The 22,120-nt window shown below is 35.6% G+C and overlaps 1 protein-coding gene across 2 annotated transcripts in view; it reads right to left on the minus strand.

Moving 5' to 3' along the window:
* The window catches only part of LOC129251163 (uncharacterized), a 118,833-nt gene that overhangs the window by 64,671 nt on the left and 32,042 nt on the right, over positions 1–22,120 (minus strand). Inside the window, exons 1-2 of one of the 2 annotated variants that reach the window (XM_054890522.1) lie at positions 3,675–4,296; positions 1,577–1,645 (exon numbers count right to left, since the gene is read on the minus strand). In XM_054890522.1, the coding sequence (XP_054746497.1) occupies positions 1,577–1,645; positions 3,675–3,698 (93 nt within the window). In that variant the 5' untranslated portion in view covers positions 3,699–4,296. Of the gene's footprint in view, positions 1–1,576; positions 1,646–3,674; positions 4,297–22,120 lie in introns of those variants that run through there. The other variant, XM_054890523.1, reaches the window with a different exon arrangement.

Genomic DNA, 22,120 nt, shown 5'->3' on the forward strand with positions numbered 1-22,120 from the left:
GCTTGGTAGTATTAATATTTTTACGCGTAAATTAATATTGTGCTGTTAAGGAAATGGAAGGGAATCAACAAGGTGCAATAGTACATTTTGTTGCATAACTTGTTGCCAGTATTAAACAGTTGGCGAAAATAAAATATTTTGTTCAAAATATCTTTATGAACCCCTTTTCTTTCACACCGTCCATTTTTGTTAACTTTCACATTTTACATTTCTTCTCATCTTCGTGAAAATAATCGATAAAACTAGGTTAGACAAGAAAAGTATCTAAAGGGTGAGATAATTTTATAATTACTAATTAATGAGAAAGAAATTTTGTATGGCTAATTTCCTTCTTAAATTAGAAATTTTGGGAGTTACGCTCGAAAATGAGGATAGTCTACTTACATGTAAATTTATTATTAGCGGAATTACGAGTTACATATGTACATATATGTATATAGCGAAGTAAAAAAAGGACCAGTTATTGAGAATATTTTTATAATTTTTAATAACTTTATTACATTTATTTCATTACGAGTTGTAAAATATAGTCAACTGAGATTACTAGTTATAAAAGTTTGGAAAACTGAAAACTAAAGTAACTGTTAAAACCCATTTTTGATTCCTATTTCGTGAATTAGGAGTTATAGATCAAAATGAAAAATTAATATGGTTTAGAGCACTTTTTCTAGGCACGAAAGAGTAATACAAAATCTATGAAGTGTTCGGATGAGATAAATTATATAAAATATATAGTAATAAAAAAATATATATATAAATATACATGCGAAACCATTAGGGTTATCATGTTACAAATATACATACATATATGCGTAGGTACTATTTTTAAGTGAAATATATGTACATATGCGCACATAGAAATAATACACATAAAACAAAATTACCATAAAAGCAACGTAAACGCTCAAAACGGAAATATGTAGATAAATAAAGCATTGTAAATAGTTAGTTTAAAAATCTGAATCAGAAACTGGACTAGTTAAGAGATAAAATATGACGGTCAATATAGTAAAAACAATCATACCACAACTAAGGGGTTAAGTGATAAAATATGACGGTCAATATAGTAAAAACAATCATACCACAACTAAGGGGGCAAACAAAATAAGCGGAATTTGCTATACATAAGACCTTATCGTAAATTCTATGTAAGCAAATACTCCCATAAATTGTAATACAATACAGGAACAAATTTTTCCACGTTGCTTTTTTTCTTTGTATTGAAATTTATGGGAACGATTTGTTCACATGGAATTCACCATAATGGCCGACTTCTTAGTGCATTTGGGGGCTATACTTTTCCTGCTTTAGCTATCGTTGATTGCCTTATTTAGTCATTTTGTTCTGTAGTTAAATAATTGTTCATGATAATAACTGCTTGATATTTCAAAAACCAGTAAAATAAAACTCTGCACTTTCTACGGACAGCATATTTGAAAACAATAATTAATAAAAAAAGAACCATTTAAAAGCGTTTTTTTTTTAATATTAAAGTTAAAAAGGGAAAAGATAAACTCAGTAGCAGAACAAACACTAGTTAATTTAGTTATAGCAGAAGATAAAAAGGAAAGCTTACAGCTTGATCAGTGTTGCTCTTGCTGTAGGGTACCGGAATCAAGCGCTCTTGCAATTCGCCGCCTATAACCTTCAAATGGAAAAGAAAAGTAAAAAGAAAAATATTTGGAAAACAGATACATTGAGATTAAGAAACAGTTCAATTGTTGGTGTTGCGGTAGTAAAAGCTTAGTTTATTAAAGTATTATTAATTGTTATTATATTTTAGCTTTTTTGTTTCGTTTTATTAATTTTGTTGAAATTAGTGTTTTTAAATATTTGGGGCGCAGCTGATTACTAAATGCGCTTTTATTATTATTACTTTTTTTTTTATTTTAATTATACATTTAGATTTTATTTTTATTTGATGCTTATAACTGAATTAAATAAAAATATGAATGTTTTGGTTAAATGCAAAAACAATTAACGGGTGCATATATTTGCAGGCTGCTACACACTTACATATGAAGGGTTAAAGAAATTATAAAAGCAAAATATTTAAGATTTTATAAAGTGCAAGAAAAGTTGGTTGGTTAAAGTCGTAATTCATTCAGAATCCAACTAGCACTTTCGCACCATTTCGTTGCTATATCCTCGCTACCAACTTGCTTAAGGGTTATTTTACAGCATGACTATATCCAGTCTGTGCAGTTTAGACCTTATTAGGTTGTTCACGTGTAAGCCTGACAGCTGTTCGAGACTCTCGAACAGTGGCTTGCCAAGGGTTGACGGAGAGAATGTCATAAGGCAGAGCATTCATAGAGTAAATGGAAAACCGTTTCCTTTTTCTCTGGTTGTGTCTTGATTGCACCCAGTAGTGTGGATAACGGTTCTGCAATAATGTTATTCATGGCAGGTCTCCCTTTTGCTAGTTCGTCCGCTTTTTCATTTTCCTCAATGTTCTGATGTCGCGGGACCCATAATAAGGTAACCAATTCTAAGTCTATGAGATTAAGTAGCAGCTCCAACGCCACAATCCATTTTTTAACCATCTGTGTAGACTGTAGTGTCGAAATTGTTTAGTAAAAGTCATTTACTCCATGGAAAGTAGGAGGAAAAATTCATGTAAAATGTCACAGTTGGTATGATGTAATCAGTCCTCCCCGAGGTGAACTGAGTTTGTCGCAGTAATAGACTGGAATGTCCCTCTAGATGTCCGATCTAGATGCATAGGCTAATCTTTGTATTCTGCTAAGTAGATTGATATTGTAATCTCTTCCAAGAGCTTACCACCAATACCGATCCGTACGTTAAAATTGGTCGTATAACCGCCTTATGCAACCATAAAGTATATTTAGGTTGAAGACCCCATCTTCTTCCAAGCATACGTTTGCAGGCATACAGATCAATTTCTACTTTCCGTATCCGTTCTTCAATGTTCATTTTCCGGCTAAGTTTGGGGCCAAGATTACTCCTACGATTTTGTGCTGGATGATGTTGAGAGAGTATGTTCATTAATTAGTGGTAGGGTAAAATTTGGTACTTTGTGTCTAGTGGTACAAAGCGTTAATTCATGTAGTCCAAGAGTTGAGCTCACCTAGCACCCCATTAATGATCTCACTGATCGCGTTAGGAGACAGTCCTGATGCCATTATCACCACATCATAAGCATACGCCACCTCTATCAAGTTTAATCAAGATTTTCCTTATCACACATAACCAGAGAAGTAGCGATAGTACCCTTTCTTGTGGAGTTCCTCTATTGACCCACGGAACGATACTGTCCAGAGTTTTCTGTATCATTTTTGGGATAATCCCCAAAAGATTTGATTGCCCATGCAACTTTATTCTTTCTATTTATAATGTCTGCGAGATGCGGAGGATCATATTGGCTCCGCCTAATATTTCCACTCCCATTTTCGTTAGCTCTGCATCCGGAAAAATGGGTGTTTAAGAGAAGTTCTGAGGATTTTTGTTGTAGCAGTCCAAGTACCATCTGATTTCTTGACCCAAGATGTCATTGAATGGTCCTTGGAAAGTATACGGCTAAGCCTAGCAGCAAGGAAAGTACTGAAATAACAAATTGTAAAGAGAACAACGAGCAGCTGTTAATTGTTTAACTAATTAGTCATGTTATTATGTTTTTGGCCATATTTTTAGCTGTATCTAGGACTTTTTACCGGTTTTTTTTTCTTGGTGTGCATGTCTGCGTGTGTAAGGAAAGCGTGAGTGCCAGAGCCTCTCTTAGTATTTCCAGTACCTACGTTGTTAATATAAAAATAAAACCTTCGCTCGATTTATTGCTATTGAATCTCGACATTTAGTTAATTATGGGTCAAGCAATATTATAACAAACGTTTTATATTACTTAGTCTTGCCATAATTTCGGTAACAAATTTTAGAATGCATACGACGAGAGCAAATTCGTAGAAAAAAGTAGCGTTTTTTTTGCTTTTGTTCGTATGCATTATCTACTCATAATTTATACTCAGTTGCGTGACAAATTTCACTTGCTAAAACTGGAGTGGGGAACTTAATATATCGAGAGAGTGGTCGTCCTCGTGTGGTTCAAAGCAGTGCAGCCATAAAAGCCGTTCGAGAAAGAATTCGTAGAAAGCAGATAATCATGTACAGGGAAATGAATGTATCGACGAGATCCATGTCAAGACTAATTAGAGATGGTCTCCACATGAAGGCCTTCCGTCGCTCAACTGTCGTCTTTTTTCGGTGGCACGCGGTCAACGGTCATGAAAATATTCTTTTCACTGATGAGAAAATGTTCACTGTTGAAAGAGTTTTTAATAAGCAAAACGACAAATTCCATGCTAAAACTTTTAAAAACGCAAGAAATGTTGTTCCAAAGTGGTGAGGCAGTTGAGCAGTACTCTCTTCAATGGATAGCGTTGGATCTTGCCGTAAGATTCCAGCCCATAGGGCAAACCAGCAGTGGCTAAAAAACAATACTCCTGGGTTCATAGCAGCAGAAGGTTGGCCGTCTGGAACTCCAGATCTGAATCCATTGGTCTCCAATTTGTGGTCAGAATTGGAGAACATGACCTGTCGAAGACCTCGCAGAAATTTGGAGAATCTCAAACAATCTTTGGCTCGAACAGTGATGTCAATATCCATGGAAACCGTGCGTGCTGCAATAGCTGAAAGGCCCAATCGTTTGAAGGCTTGTGCAAAATCAAATTGTGACTATTTCGAATAAAAATTTAAATTTATTTTTTAATATTTACATGATTAAATAAAATACATTAAAAAAAGTACTATACTTTCATATCCATAGCGGAGTTAACTTGGAAAAGAACTTATGGCAGTACTAAATATATTATAGCTTCATTCCAAGATGACAAAGAGCTCACGCGCATTTGATTGTAATATGTAATTTATATTGTATCTAAATAAACCAACCGTTTCCTTCATTTTCATAATTAGTATCGCTGTACATTCTGTCATAAAATCGAGACTTGTTCATTTAAAAAACGCGCGTAACACATATGTCTAAATTTTTTTTGCTGGAATGTGGGTGCAACTGTCCTCTATAGTATCACAGAGCTCGAGCGTGATCTGTCAATTAGCTTGTTTTTCGCATTTATTTATATCAGTCAACAGATCAGTAGGTGTGTTCTGCGATTTTCACAATGGATAAAAATATCGAACAAAGACTTTGCCTTAAATCTTTGAACGTTAAGTTTTGAACTGGATTTTGTGTACCGAATCGATGAAAGTGATGCAGAAAGCCTATGGCAAGTGTGCTTTATCAAAAACACGGGTCTACGAGTGGAATTAGGCTTTTGCAGAAGGCCGAGAAGTCGTGGAAGATTTGTCTCGATCTGGTCGCCCATTAACTTCTTCAACGGATGAAAACGTGGACAAAGTCACGGAAATGGTGCGGGAAAACCATCATTTAAGTTTGAGGGAGTTAGCTCGTGACCTTAGCGTGTCTTACGAATCAATTCGCAATACCGTATTCACCGGCTTTAGCCCCCAAAGCGGACGCCGCTTTGGGTCGATAGAGGCCATTAAAGAGAATTCGCTGAAGGAGCTGAATAATATCTCTTCAAACGCATTCAAAAGGTGCTTTCATGACTGGATTAATCATTGGCATGTAATATGTGTATTGGTCCGAATGGAGCCTATTTTGAAGGCGAAAAAATAAATTTTGATGATTAAACAATTTTTTTGCGTTTTATTGAACAATTCCCGGTACTTTTTTGACAGAATGTATATATAATATTTATATCACCCAATTGATGCCGAAAATATACATATTTCTTTAATACTTTAGCAACTTACTAGATTGTAAGTTTACACAAGGTGAGAATAACAAAAGCTTGAAGGTATTTTTTGTTCACAATAAAGAAAAATTTTAAAATGACAGCATTGGCGAAACATAAATACATATGTATTCGAAATAAAGCAAATGAGATATTTAAATAAGTCAGAGATGGGAAAAATATTTGTAATAATTTATGCTTCAAAAATAAAATTAATTAATGTGTATCATGAATCTACCTAATCCGAAGCAACGAATTTGTTCAACTTTATTTTTTCTACATCCCTGACACCTCGTTTGTATTATTTGACTCCAATAAACCCGAAGCAATCGAACACTTGGGGTGTATGAAAATTGGAACTTCAAATTGAAGGTAATTTTATAATCCATATAATAATAATATTTTATAATTCATATGAGCTTCTACGCCCATAAAATCCTCGATACATTGTATTTCCTATGAGAATACTGTATATATTATATACTATATATATACATTAGGGTGGTCCAAAAAAAATTTGTATGCTGCCGCCCCCCAAAATAGTAAAGAATGAAAAATAAAAAGACCCGTATTTTTTTTTTTTTAATCAGACCATATTTAATGGTGCCGCCGGGGCTTTGAAATATCCCATGTATTTTGCATGGGAAAAAAATACTTTTTCGTAGATTTCATGTAAAAACCTGGAAAATGAATATATTTTAACCGGATAACTCAGTTTCTCTTCATAATTGGTCAGGGAATAACAACCAATTATGAAATAATTAATTTTTTTTTGTATTAACTATTTTCATAAAAGTAATATAAAATATTGTCTTTCGATTTTTTCTTAGATTTTCGTTTTATGGGGGCTTTTTGGGGTTCTATAAAAAATAGTTAATACAAAAAAATTAATTATTTCATAATTGGTTGTTATTCCCTGACCAATTATGAAGAGAAACTGAGGTATCCGGTTAAAATATATTCATTTTCCAGGTTTTTACATGAAATCTACGAAAAAGTATTTTTTTCCCATGCAAAAAACATGGGATATTTCAAAGCCCCGGCGGCACCATTAAATATGGTCTGATTAAAAAAAAAAAAATACGGGTCTTTTTATTTTTCATTCTTTACCATTATGGGGGGCGGCAGCATAAAAATTTTAATATAAATTTTTTCCCATGCATTTTTGGACCACCCTAATATACATATACATATAATTGGCGCTTAGACGCTTTTTGGGTGTTTGGCCGAGTTCCTACTCCTATTTGTGGCGTGCGTTTTGATGTTGTTTCACAAATGGAGGAACCTACAGGTTCAAGCCGACTCCGAACGGCAGATATTTTCATGAAGATCTTTTTCATGGCAGAAATACACTTGGAGGTTTGCCATTGCCTGCCGAAGGCCGACCGCTATAAGAAAAATGTTCTTCTTCATTTTGGTGTTTCACTGAGATTCGAAACTACGTTCTCTCTGGATTCCGAATGGTAGTCACACACCAAACCTTTCGGCTACGGCGGCCGAACACTGTGGAAATACGGTGTGAATACAGTACGCTTAATACAAATTGAAGATCCGCATTGGAGCTTAGTTGGATAATTACTATACAAAAATCTTCTTCTTGAGGACAGTGGAAATTTCTCAATTCATTGAAAATCAATGGTCGTGGTTGTAGATACTTTGCAGGATAAAAAAACAATTTAACCAGAAGAGGAATAAGTTTAGTTAAGGCTTTTTTATTTGTTTTACAATTAGTTTTTATAGTAATGCTATAATTTTTTTAGTCAAGGTGTATTTAGAGGTGCATTAGTCATCACCATATCTTCAAGCTAAACTCAGCCTTAAGTCATTTACACATTTCCCTTTGAATGTTCCTGTTTGGAGAATCAGCCGAATTGGTAAATGAAAAGTACCTTTCTTTTTTGTTTCACTCAAAGTGTACTTCCCACAAGTAACTAACACTCTTGCGTAATTTTTTTAATTTTAATAATTTAAAAAATGGTGCTGAAGTTAGCCCTCCCGAAAAATTGGCCCTAGACGGTGTTTTCCATTTTGGCACTTATATTTATCTGAAATACAAAAACCAAAAAAATTATTAATCAGTATGACTGTAACTATGTCCCGTACTAGAATAAAAAAAATTGACAAAATGGTGCGGTCTTGAATTTGAGACTCTAAAAATCGGGGTTTTTTCCAGTTTTTTAATAAAAGAACACGAAATTATTGAAATAATAATAATATGAATCTAGTACGGGCGATATCCATTGATGTTGTGAACAACATATTAAAATTTCAGGCGATTCGGTTGTATAGTTTTTTTTTGTGACAACACCAGGCCGAAAAAACTCGTTTCGAGATAAATGAGTGTAAAGTTTGAGGTACAGGAGCGCGCATACCGCTTTCTACCTAGTCAATGGGCTGTAGAAGCTATAATATTGAGAATTTCTGCATGAAAATTTCACAGCATGTTCTTAAGATACCATACTATGGAAAAAAAATTGATTTTTTGAAATTTCTAGACCACCGGGTCCCCTTAAGTAGTGACTCGCGTACTTCGAGCCAATTGTAAGGCGACTCGATTAAGAGGTCCTCAAAGGGGCACCACAAGAACGTGAACAGTGAGAACTAGTCAATGCGCCATTGGTCTCTAATATAAGAAAATATAATTAAGGAATTTAGGTAAATTTTGACGGTATAAGTGTGAAGAAGTGAAATTTTGGAAAAATTGGAAAATTTGTTTTTCTAAGTGAAAAAGTTAAGATTGATCTGGTTAAATTTAAGTGGCCTTACACAGTAATAAGCGTAGAAAATGAGAAGAGAAAAATTTATATTTGATGTGTTTAAATAAGAGAACACGTAAAAAAGTGAATTTATTAATTCACATCTGAGTTTTTTTTTTTTTTAATTTTATGTGACTGTAACAAAGAGCTTGTGCAGCTCATACCAAAATATAATAAAGGACAGCGATTCGGCATCCAGTTCTTATAATAATGGAACAACTCTGCGATTCATCACCAAAGGAGCCCTACAGCGATAGACAAATCTACTAAAAAATCACAAAACATAGAATACAGTCGAAATAATTTTAATTGGGAAAACGAGATTACGGATATTTCGTTCTTCGCAATAATAAGAAGAATGGATTTTCCTATAAATTAACAAACAAAATGTTTCTCTCCTTCAATTGAAAATCATTACCTTTAAAATCATTTTCTTATAAATTGCATTACATTTTTAAATTAATAAGACCATTATCAGACCTCCTCTCCAGGATACTAATTTACCTACCACCAACTCCCAGGTAACTCCAGAGCTAGCAAATATTATTCGTAGCGTAGGATCTGAGGTGATTTCTGCAGAAGCGCTATACCTGATCCAAAGCATTATTCACCCAACAAAAGAAATAGCGACAGACCAAATAACAATGGCTTAACCGGAAAATGAACCAACGTACCTGAAAATTAAGTATACCAGCCATTTAAACAGATCAAAATTAACCATAAGAACGCATTGATAATACTGTTAACGACTCAGAACAGCAGAACGATGAACAGGACGCACAAGCATGTAATGATCACTATAACCAGCATACTTCCTACGATAATACGCCAAAGGAGAATCCTAACGAATTTCCGGACGTTAATTTTTTAGGTTAACGAATTCCACATTACTCTACTTCGAGTATCCTAATAGAAAGAGGTTCAAATAAAAACTACTTATGTATATATTCAACCTCAATTTGTCAAAAACCCTTTACCCAACAACGAAATTTTTTTGCCAACTCAGTGTGCAGAAATATTAAAATAACGCTTCATACTCTCATTAACCTTTTCGGAATAAAATATGAAAATTTAAAATTTTTTGTACTACCCACATTAAAATTCTTTCACGGAATTATTGGTAACGACTGCCTTGAAGCTATAATTTTCACCTCAAAAATTACATGTTAATAAATAAAAACAAAATAAAAATCGCGATTAAGCAACAAAGGGTAAATTCAATGAACAATATCGAAATTAGGACGGAACACCTCACGGCCGGGCATACAGAAAAGCTTCGCAATTTATGTAATTTATACCCACGAGTTTTTCCCGACCCAGTAAAATTAAAATATATTACACCACTCAAGGTCCAGTGTATTCTAGGTGCTACCCATACCCCGGCCCTTAAGGATGAAATAGAAAAACACATATCAAAATCTCTCGAGGATGGAATAATAAGGCCTTCTCGATCCAATTATCCGAAAAAAACGGATGCATCTGGCACACACAAATACAGAATGCTAATTGACTACCTCAAATTAAATTCAATCACGATACCTGATTACAGTTCTTGATCTGAAAAGTGGCTTTCCTTCATTCCATTAGTTGAATCTGATATTGAAAATAGTTTTTTCCGCTAGCAATGGTAAATACGAATTTACCAGACTATCCTTCGGCATAAAAACTGCACCCTCCATATTCCAAAGAGCATTGGACGATATGCTCAGAGAATATATCGGGAAAATATGCTATGTTTATGTAAATGATATTATAATACTTGGTAAAGACGAAGACTTCCAAATAGAAGAATGTTTTTGATAGCGCCATCTTTTTAGTAAGTTAGTCCGTTGGAAGTTATATCCCTCGCTGACTTCCAGTGAAAGCTTGGTGACATTCGGTTCAGTGGAAGCGAAGTTATTGCTTCTAAAGTATCAGTATGTTTGTGGTACAAAAATGAGTTTCGAACAAAAAGCTAATATCAAATTTTGTTTTAAAATCGGTAAAACGTTTACCGAAACATTTGAGTTGATGAAAAAGTTTATGGCGATGATTGTCTATCTCGTGCCAGAGTTCATGAGTGCTTTACACGTTTCAGAGATAATAGTGAGGACATAAATCATAATGAACAAACGAGCCGCCCAAGATAAGTAGTCACCGAAAAAGCCATCGAAACTGTTCGTAAATTTATCAAAAATAAACCGAAATCTTTGTTGAAATTCATGGAATCTGAGTTGAATATCTCCACAACATCGATTTACCACATTTAAGCTGATCATTTGGACTTACGATAGATCTGTGCTCCTTTCATTCCACACAAGTTAACTGAGGACCAAAAATTGCTCAGAATTCAACCTTCGAAAGGCCTCATTAAAGAGATGAGAAAAGACGAGAACTTCCTTTACAACATTGTAACTGGTAATGAAACGTGGTGTTTCCAACATCAACCTGGAAAGTAACATGAGCAGTGGTCACGTTCATTTTTTTGTTCATCACCAACACAATCTCACTTTTTGCAGATCCCTGTCGTAAAAAAACAGCTGCCACAACCCCTATATACCGGGTGATTTTTTAACTATTATCTTTTTAAACAGTTGGTTTAAACAGCACGTTTCGTGTTTTGTTTCACTGTCAAACATCTTCAGTTTGGTCTATAATTTTACCATGAGTCGTCTCACAAACGAAAAACGCTTGCAAATCATTGAATTTTATTATAAAAGTGCATGTTCTGTTAAGAAAGTTTAAAGTCGAAAAATTGTGTCCAGCGACGAAGCTCATTTTTGGATCAATGGGTACGTAAATAAGCAGAATTGTCAATTTTGGAATGAAGATCAGCCAGAAGAATTGCAAGAGCTACCAATGTATCCAGAAAAGGTCAAAGTTTGGTGCGGTTTATGGGCTGGAGGTATCATTGGACCGAACTTCTTCAAATATGCGAATCGTAACGTAGCTTTGAATGGTGAGCGCTACCGTGAAATGATATCCATCTTTTTTTTGCCCAAAATGCAAGAGCTTGACTTGCATGACATGTGGTTTTAGCAAGACGGTGCCACATGCCACACAGCACGCGTAACAATAGACTTGTTGAGAGGCGAGTTCGGTGAACATTTTATTTCACGTTCGGGACCTGTCAATTGGCCACCTAGATCGTGCGATATAACGCCTTTAGATTATTTTTTGTGGGGCTATCGATTTAAATAAAAATTTCATGAATTTTTTATTGAAATGCATGCATTCTTTTTGAAAAACTTTCCTATAGCCCTTAAAAAATCACCCTTTATATAATTGGCGCATACACCCTTTTTGGGTGCTTTGCCGAGCTCCTCCTCCTATTTATGGTATGCGACTTGATGTTGTCCCACAAATGGATGGACCTATAGTTTCAAGCCGACTCCGAACGGCAGATATTTTTATGAGGAGCTTTCTCATGACAGAAATACACTCAGGGGCTTGCCATTGCCTGCCGAGGGGCGACCCCTATAAGAAAAAACGTTTTCTTTATTTTGATTTTTCACGGAGAATTGAACTTATATTCGTTCTCTCTGAATTCCGAATGGTAGTCACGCTCCAACCCATTCGGCTACGGCGGCCGCCCCTCACAACCCCTACAACGTCAGCAAATCAGGTAATTCCTTAAAATTCGCTTGGAGTCGAGTAACGGTTTGATATTGACTCACTTTTGCATCCTGTATATCCTGATTATAACGATTTTGTATACTGTTCAGTGAATTCGCAGAAAAAAGTTCCGTTATATTTCTTTTTTATCGTTTGCATTGTCTACTCATAAATTATACTCAATTTCGTGCCAAACTTTGCTTGTTAACAATAAAGTGGGGAGCTAAGGTAAATCACATTGCAGTGATTGCATTACACAAATGTGGTAAAAGTGCAAGTGACATTTGTCGATAATTTAGTGGCTTTGAATCTTTATCCATTCTGACGAATTTCACAGAATACAGGTAAGCGAGCTATATTGCGACGACAAAGGGTTAAATCTCTTAAAGATACTGGCTAGTGACACACTGAAAACCCAAACAATCCTTGGTTTTTATAAATGATGAGGTAATTAGTGCAACAAATTAAGGACATATAGTATGTGTATGAATTAAATCAATCCTTAAAAAACTAGTCAAGATATTGAACTTGAAATTTCCAAGAAGCGCCGAGGGAATGGTAACTCGTAAAACACTCAGGCTAAAATGCCATTGAATTCAAAGCTCTGGAAAATGAAAGGGTTGATAATCAAGGAGGAAAGGAGAGAAGTGACAGAGTTAAAGAGATAGGGCAGAATAGAGACACATACAGATATAACTAGTCCTGTGAGAATTTTCTAGTTTCTTTGGAAAATCTGAAAATATCCTTTGAGAGAACGAATTCTAAAATTCCCAAAATTCGTTGCCTTGCTCTAGCAAAGGTAATAATACCGACAATCAACCGAACACCTTTTCTACCTAGTTTTAGCAGAAAGTTCGACAGTTTTTTGTTCAGGCTTGTCACAAAACGCTTTGCAGTTCTGAAGCGTTCTATACTGGAGCAATTCATGATTCCTGTGGTGAACTGATTCCGATTACTGACTCTGGTCCCTGTGGGATAACCGTGGTTCAACAGTTGGTCAATTAATCGCTAATTTTATTTCCTTGAACACCGCGATGTCCTGGAACCCATATAAGTACAAGCTTCTTCCTTGCAATAGAATTAAGCTTCTTCTTAAATTCTTGAACAATCTTTGAGGTTTGCTTTGACTCAGGGCCTTCTCGTACCGCCTGACTGTCACTGAAAACTCCAATTTCCCGCTCCATCTCCTCTCAATTATCCATTCTGCTACTTTCAGAATGGCAAAAATTTCCGTTTGGAGAACAGTTGCCATTCCTTCTTGGGCGTATTGATACTTATTACTATCGTTTAAGTACCATCCGGCTCCAGAACATATTTGAGTCTTGGACACATCGGTAAAGAAAATATCCGTTAAACTGTGATTACTCCATTGCTAACGCATTTGACAACGAGTTTCCTTCTAGATAAATGAAACTACGGGCATAAGATCGTCCTTAGGTCCCAAAAACCGTGGATACTACTCAGATAGCATCTTAAAAAATTCTCTGTGTCCCGATGATCCGTCTTCGTGCCAGAAACACACATTGTTGCTGTATCTTAATATCCCAAGCATAGCATTTAGGGCATCGTTAGAAGTTGTACTCATAGCACCCGTAATGTGTAAACATACACTTCTTTGCAGTCTGTATAGTTCTTGACGTGTGACCACAGAGGCTTAAGAGATGATTGCTCTGATAACTGCTGTAGTGAAAACATGTGTCTTCCAAGTCAGTTTCTTATCCGAGATTACTCCTAGATGTTTAACTTCGCTAGCAAGACTGAGGATCACACCTTTCACTGCTGGAAGACTAACCAACCAATTTGCGTTTTCTCGTGAGTAAGGCTAAAGTAGTTTTGTTCGGGTTGATGTAAAGAAGTTGTTTCGTGAACCAGTCATTGATTTTATCCAGAATTCTTTCTACTTTCATTCAAAGCCTTTTTAGGAATTTATGCGATGTTAGCGCACAGACATCGTCCGCATATGCTTCGACATGAAATCCGAGCTCCTGCATCTCCCTTAGCAGATAATCTACGACAAAGCCCCACCACAGCGGAGAAAGAACACCCCGTTTGGGGCATACCTGCTTGGTTCTAATGGTAATTAAATCGTCACTGTTCGCACCTGGGGTTAGCAGTCTCTCAGAGGTCTTAGAATATATCCATTTTACAATGCCGTTGGGCAGTGGAAAATATTAAGTCAAAAGTGGCATTATCAAAAGTCCCTCAATGTCCACGAAGGCCATGTCAGGCTCATTTACATGATTTTCCACTTTGGTAAGCATGTTGATTTCTACTAAGTGGACTTTTCGGCAATACCTTCTCTAGAATCTATTGCTCTACCACTCGTTCTAGACTTTTCCTAGAATAGTCACCTTTTCCTGGTTTTCACGATCAATTCCTCTGTCACTATCAGACTAGCAATATACCAGCTGTACGTAGAGGTTCCATCATCGCTACCGTTAATATCAATGCTACCTCCTACTTCTCGAAGCGTTTAATTTAATGTAGAATTTGTCCGATTTGGAATTGGTACACGAATCGTCTGGTTTTCGAATGGAAGCCAGTCTTACTGGGCAGTCTAATTGAAGAACCTTACAAAGTCTAGCTGTTTCCCTCGTTTCTTTGAAAATGCTACAAAAATTTCTGCAATATTCACGTTTGACTTGCCTCACTTTTTTATTATTATTCTTTCTGTATAATTTACTCACTTTTCCATAATTCTAAAAAATAATAGAAACAGCACCTGCTTATGGGCTGCATCAACAGTAAAGGCAGTTGCCTAAAACATTCCCATAAAATAATTCCAAAGAAGTAATGGAAGCTGCACTTGTGTAAAGGCAGTTGCCAAAAGAATTCACAGAATAATTCCAGAGAAATAATGGAAACTCTACCTGCTTATGTGCTGCATCAGCAATAAAGGCAGATGATCAAACATTGTCATAAAAGTGCAAGTGAATGAGACTAAAATTGCAACAACAAACTGCGCAGAGGCGGAGGCGTTGGCGGCAGCAGTGACAACAGAATGAATACGGTAAAATGGAAGATTAAATGTGTAGCTTTTGGCTTCCTAAATGATGTCAATAGTTTGATAACTCATTTCTTGGCAAACTGGCAGAGAAAACACTTCGTAAAAGCGGAGAAATAAAAATCGCTAACTAAAAGAACTTTATTTTACTAAAAACGGTAACTGGCGCCCAACGTGGGGCCACGGAAAAAAATCCTCATAAAAGGATAACAAGTAAACGTTTAAAAAATCTCGTAAGGAGATATTAGTTTGACGTGGGCAAGTGTTCGATACCCACAAAACTCGATGTAAATAAATTCTTTCGTAAGTTAAAACGCCAAGGAGTCATATCCTAATCTATATATATAAAAAGAAGTTACATTTCCTTGGTAATCTTATAACTCAAGAACCGCCGAACCGATTAACACAAAAATTTCAGAGTTCTTTTCTATCTTTGAGGAGGTGGTTTGTGTGAAGTTTGATTGAAATCGGTGCAGCCGTTCCTGACATTTTATGTGAGTAATGGTTTCCTCTCATACGAAATGCCTGTAATATACTGTTTCTTGAAATAATCTATATATATAAAAAGAAGTTACATTTCCTTGGTAATCTTATAACTCAAGAACCGCCGAACCGATTGCCACAAAAATTTTAGAGTTCTTTTCTATCTTTAAGGAGGTGGTTTGTGTGAAGTTTGATTGAAATCGGTGCAGCCGTTCCTGAGTTATGACATTTTATGTGAGTAATGGTTTCCTCTCATACGAAATGCCTGTATGGGAAAAACAACAACAAATACACAGCCGCTTATGAGCGTTTCTGTTGTACTGTTGTGGTTGTAAGTGTTGTGTGTTGTATTATGTTAATATTAATTTTGGACGAAAATATAATAAAAACTGGAGCATTCAAGGAACTGGAAAAATATTTTTAACTTTATTTATTTTAGCATAATTTATTTAGCGTAAAAAATTGAAATGGAAATTAAAGAATCAAAGTTTAATTACAAGTTTTTATCGGCTCTTTCACCTTACCTGTATATAGGTGGCCACCACAATCAAATTTTAAAAAAGTACAGAAAAGGCTATTGTGACATCTTTAGAAAGTATGTTGAATGAAAAAAATCAACTAATTAACTGTTTAAACATTTTACGAGTTCTATAAAGAAAACTTAATATGAAAAATTTCTTGCGATATAAAGAAAACATTTTATGTATGGTGGTGCGAAGCCCACTGGGAAATGCTAGTTTCATTATAAAAAACCGGGAAAGAAATTTATAAATACAAGAAAAATTAACTAATTAAAAAATTAAGTAAATTCTCGTAAGGAGAATATTTAATACGATCCCAAGGCAACAGAGGACTAAAAGCTGATTTGCCACCCCATCAATAAAATTAAGATGATAGTTTGCAGATTGTAAGTAGAGTGTTTGGTTAAAGAATTAAAAGAGAAAAAGCAAATTGTGTCAGTTGAGCTAATTGAAGGGAGAAGCCATTACTGTCCTGTAATGACATCATTTTTTTGTTTTATTTTATTTTGTAGCTACTTTTCGATTGTGTTGATTGACTATGGATACGACAACTTTGCAGGTTTTATTGACAGCGGCGATACAGACTGCTACGGAACAGGCAAAGAGGGAATTTCAAAGTTCAATTGGCAGGTTAACAAACAGACTTTTAACACTAGAGACCCCTGCTGCGATTGTTGATTTCGCACCCGTAGCAATCACTGGAAACGAACAGTGTGATGAATCCTTAGACGTTATAAAATTGCGAAACGAACGTTTGTTAGGAGCTTTTCAGAGGACAGCACAATGCAATCCACAGAATCCGCCTCAATACAGAAAAATCGAGACGGGACGTCAGGATGTAGTGCCGATGGAAGTTGATCCATCTCTTTCATACTATCGGCAGAACAACCCACAACCACGGCAACTAATTCAGTCAATACCTGTCGTAAATAATCTTCCTCAGAGGAATTCCTTTAACTCTTATCGGGACCAGGGGGTACAAAATGACAGAGAGGGCGCTCAAAAAAGAAGATTTGATAGCGATAGAAGGACATTACCTAAGCAGCAGCGAATAAATCATTTGAGAGCGCTGAAATATGGTGACGAAGACCAGGGATATGAGGAAAATTCTCACGACGGCCAGAACATAAATGACTATGATAACAACTAGTACGAGGACCAGTACTCGAATGAGCCTATAGATGAAATTAAGGTCCCTCCTGCCATACGTCAGCAGATCGTTTGCAGGGAGGGAACTAAAAATTTTGATAGATACTGGTGCTGCAAAAAATTATGTTAAAAATTTTGAGTTCCTTAACGGCATCAAAAGAAACAGAGCGGTACTGGCGGACCTGATAAATATTGTTCAATCGGTTACATTGGGAAGGCACAACATTATCAGCCCTATATTTCTAGACAGTGAAGATGCTAAAACAGTTCAATTCACCGAACACTTAGCTAATATTACTATAAGTGATATTTTAACGGCCTCTAAGCTAAGAATATTACAAGATAGCGATAGCATTTTTTTCTTATTAAATATCCTAAAATTTGTAAAAAAGTAAAACTCTTACCGGTAATTCATGATAAAAAAATAGTTAAGTTGGAAACAGATATAACAACACATTGCGACTCCGCCTACCAACCTCTTACAGCAGTGACAACAGAATGAATAAGGTAAAATGGATGATTAAATGTGTAGCTGACAGAGAAAACACTTCGTAAAAGCGGAGAAATAAAAACCGCTAACTAAAAGAACTTTTTTTACTCAAAACGGTAACAATTAAGTCGACGAATGGTTAAGTCCTCTTCTGTTTGTGTTTTTAAAAAGTTTTTTGCTCAAGATATAATATTAATAGACTAACCCTCCATGTATGAAATTTTTGAAAAATAAAAAACGGTAAAGTTCTGGGTAACTTTAAGTTATATTCAACCATTTATACAACCTACACTACGAAATGTGTATTTCTAAAGGCATAAAAAATGTATCCTCCCGACTATAAGTTCTTTGCTACCAAGATGATAGATTACAAGGTTTGGACATCCGAGAAACAGTGTCGGACGTCTTCGGGGACTTGGCAGCAGAAATCTGCCCGCTCATTTCACATGTATTTACACACTCGGCAATCTGTCGTTGTTAAGACCACAGATGACTAGATGCGAAACCCTTTTTCTCCTAAGAGCGCTGAAAATGTACCTTTTTTATAACATTCGTTAGTAATGCCACACCGGAAGAAACAAAAATTGAGTATTTTCAGTTTCCACACCACCATCAAGTATAGTATTTAATGCTTAGTATTAGGCTTATATTACTCGTATAATAAAATAATAATAAAGTAATGAACACGAAGAACAAAAGTATAAATAAAAATATAAAATATTGCGATTTTTTCATAAAACATAAAAAGTAGGTAACAAAAAATAAAATCCTTAAACAACGAACAGAATAAGTCAAAGCAGACAACCTTTAATCTTTGTAAAAAAGGTCAAACCCAAATTCAATTACTTTTTACGCTTTCAACCATAAAATATTTACGTATATACAAATTTACAATCATAACATACAGTTTTCAATAAAATTACATGTATGTACACAAGGCGAATTAAAAGTAGAAGCCGAAAAGGACATAAGAGGCTTTGGAAAATTCTAAAAACTCACTTTCTTTTAAATTATTCAATTGAATTAATTTTAAGAGAAATAGTTATAAATATTTCAATCGCGGGATTTTTCCATTAAACAAAAACGAACTCTTTTCGTCAGTTATTTTTAGCGCGTTTTTTCTGGCACCCCGCCATTTCACCTATCCATTATTCCATGATGTGTGAATGCTGCCAAGTTTTGAAACGAGAAATTATTATTATCTATGGCTCAGACGGCAACTAAGTAACATGAATGGGGGCTGTGTTGATTTTTTTTATATTAGCAACACAATCTTAGTTTTTCAATAACAAACCGCTGTCATAGCCCCGGTCAGGTAAGAAAATCAGCTGATTCTTTTCAAATCGTTGAGAGTCGATTAAAGGTCTAATGCTGGTCACACCTCTGCATTCTGTGAGATTCGGCACAGAAGTATCCACAAAAGAAGAAGCAGTACAAGCTATAGTTGATCAATTTGGTACACAAAATATCACCATAGCGGCAATGAAAAGCTTGCGTAAAGGGTTCCGTGACTCTCAAATAGCGACACTTAATCTTCCGGTAAGCAGCGCAATATTTGCTCCTGTGTAAAGGCAAAATTGCGGGCTGGGCGGTTTGCTGCCAAGCACAAAACTTCTATTGCTTAAATATTGGCCATTTAGCGAAAGGCCAGTTAGATTGCGATAGATCCAGGTTGTGTAGGAGATGTGGGGGTGAATGACATGAAGGGAAGGATTCTATATACAAGGCGCTAAAAAGCCTTTTTGACAGCTGGAAAAGGGCTCTCCCTTTACTGTAGCAGTCGGTGATAGAGATGAAGGTTGATGTAGCCTTAATCTCTAAGCTTTACAAGATTCCGTCCCGCAATGGTAGTGTGGTAGATATGACACAAAAAACAGAAATATGGGCATGTGGTATGCATACCTTTCATAAAGCTGATTTTGCGGCTTTGTTAGGACCCTTATCAAGAGGTGCCATATTTCCACCTGCTATGCGCCCAGAAGGTGAACACTGGGGTAGTAGAAAACGGGCGCTTAAGGTGCTCCGCTACGCTGGGTCACAGCCAAGACGCATTGAGGTGGTGGCGCTAGACCAAAAACAACGTTTTGTACATAAAAATATCACGACAAAAGAAAGTAGAAAAGAAAAAGAAAAGTACGGAAATTGTTGCACTGCAGTTGGAGCTAGAAGTAAACGACGATAGAGCGAATGGAACTGTTTTTCGTCATTCATTTTATGCTGATATCCGGATGCACACAGCCAATGAAGAAAAACAAATCAGATACCATCTTGGTCACAGCCAACTATGGGAGAACAAGCATATTTCATAGTGATAATAAAGTGTACATCATAGATATCACATATACCAGTAGATCTTTCACAAGATGCGTCAGATTGAAGGTCAAAGAGCACTATACGACCGCGATAATCAAAGGCTAGCCATAGAAATCCTACTAGAAAACGGTATATGCTTTATTTACGCTTGTAAATTTCAGCCCCGAGCTTGTACATTGGCATCCTTGAACAAAACTCCATTCAATTTGGTTTTAAACGAGGTCATAGAGCACGAATAACAGGAAAAATCGGCAGTAAACAAGTTTGCGCAAAACATTGCAAAATCCTATAAGTATAATAGATGAATGATACCATCAAAGAACTAAGGGGGAAATGATTCAGAGAGGGAAGGATATCCGGCGAAGTAAAAGAGCCTACGTTCTGTGACGAGGCAAATAAAACACGTGTGGGGTAACACATACAGAGTAGTGGTGTCTCGAAAAATGTCCTAACTTGCGAACTAATACTGTTCAGACTCTCACCGTAAAATATACGACAAGATATTAAGAATGATCAATTTAGAGCTATCAGATTATAAATTGAAATAAAACAACGAAAATTCAAATTGTTTGTTTCTGATAGTTGACAAAATGACAAACGCGACCAGTTTCTTATGAAGATGTAGATTTGCGACATGTGCTTTTTACATGTTGCGGCGAGCAGATGCGAATTAGCTGCACTAAGAGAAGATCTGATAAGACTAAAAAACTTAGTCGATGTCACGATGACGTCAAAGTATACGTAAGATAAGATTTCAGCGAAATATAACAGGCATTAAAGCACGCAGAAGTGAGTGAACCATCCGTCTAAGAGGTCAGTTAAGACAAAGGAATGGGCTCTTGATGTTTACATGGGAGAAATTGGGGTGGTTTCTGAATATAAACAGTGGGAAGATTAAAGTACATACATACAGCTTTTAACGGACTTCATGTAAGCAATAACTTACGCAGAGCCTAGTTATCAAGTCGCTTCCCGACGATTTACTTAACGGTAGTACCCAAAGTGGTTCGGTACTTAGACATTTTAGGTTAAAATCCAACACAAGGACGGGAAAATAAATAAATAAGTATGCTTAAATGAATATTTATTTTTTGATTAAAATACTTGTGTACCTAAATGTATAAGTATATACGAACATAAATAAAATGTTCTTTTCTGATTCAAAATTTGGTCATTTGTCTTTTTCCCTCCCAGCAATGTCATTATAAAATATCAAATTAAGTTTCCGCCAGCAAAGTGTGAGATTTTTTTTTTAAATACATTGTTAAAAGATTGGTTTTAGGCCAAAAACTACCAACAAGAGTCAATCAGCGGTAAAATTATACTACATATAAAGGCAGCATTGGAGGAGGTTAAACAATTCTGAATATGTGAGATATTTGTATTTACATATATGTATACTCGTATATATACGTACATATATGTATAATTCGCGTTTACACACTTTGTTTGTCTTGATATTTTTTTCCGCAAATATAGTAACCTACAGATTTATGCACGCCTCCGAATGGCAGATGACTTTTATGAGGAGCTTTTTCATGGCAGAAATATTCTCGAAGGTGTGCCATTGTCTGCCGAGGGGCAACCTCGATTAGAAAAAAACTGTTCTATCATTTGGTATTTCATGCCCAGGGTTTCAAGCTCGGGATATGCCGAATAGTAGTCACACATTACACCATTCGGTTTCAGCAGCCACATACATAGCATTAGTAGTAAGAACACAAGCAATGCAGTTGTATCTCTCAAAACGCAATCAAAAGGTTCCTATCGTGGGCGCCATTTTTTCGGTGTAATCAGTTTATCAATCAAGAGGTGTATTTTATATTTTAAATAAGATAGTAAAAATATATACACATAGCCCATAAAGTCTGCGTACACCTTACAAATATTTTAAGTTGATTAAAAACAGAATATAAATTTATGGATGAATGAATGAATAAATAAATGAATGAAAACATATTTTATTCATTTATTCCTTCATTACATTCGTAAGCTACAAAATCAGAAGAAAATAACAAGATTCCTCACTTCATTGT

This window comes from Anastrepha obliqua, unplaced genomic scaffold (genome assembly GCF_027943255.1).
Source record: "Anastrepha obliqua isolate idAnaObli1 unplaced genomic scaffold, idAnaObli1_1.0 ptg000009l, whole genome shotgun sequence".
Classification (NCBI taxonomy): domain Eukaryota; kingdom Metazoa; phylum Arthropoda; class Insecta; order Diptera; family Tephritidae; genus Anastrepha; species Anastrepha obliqua.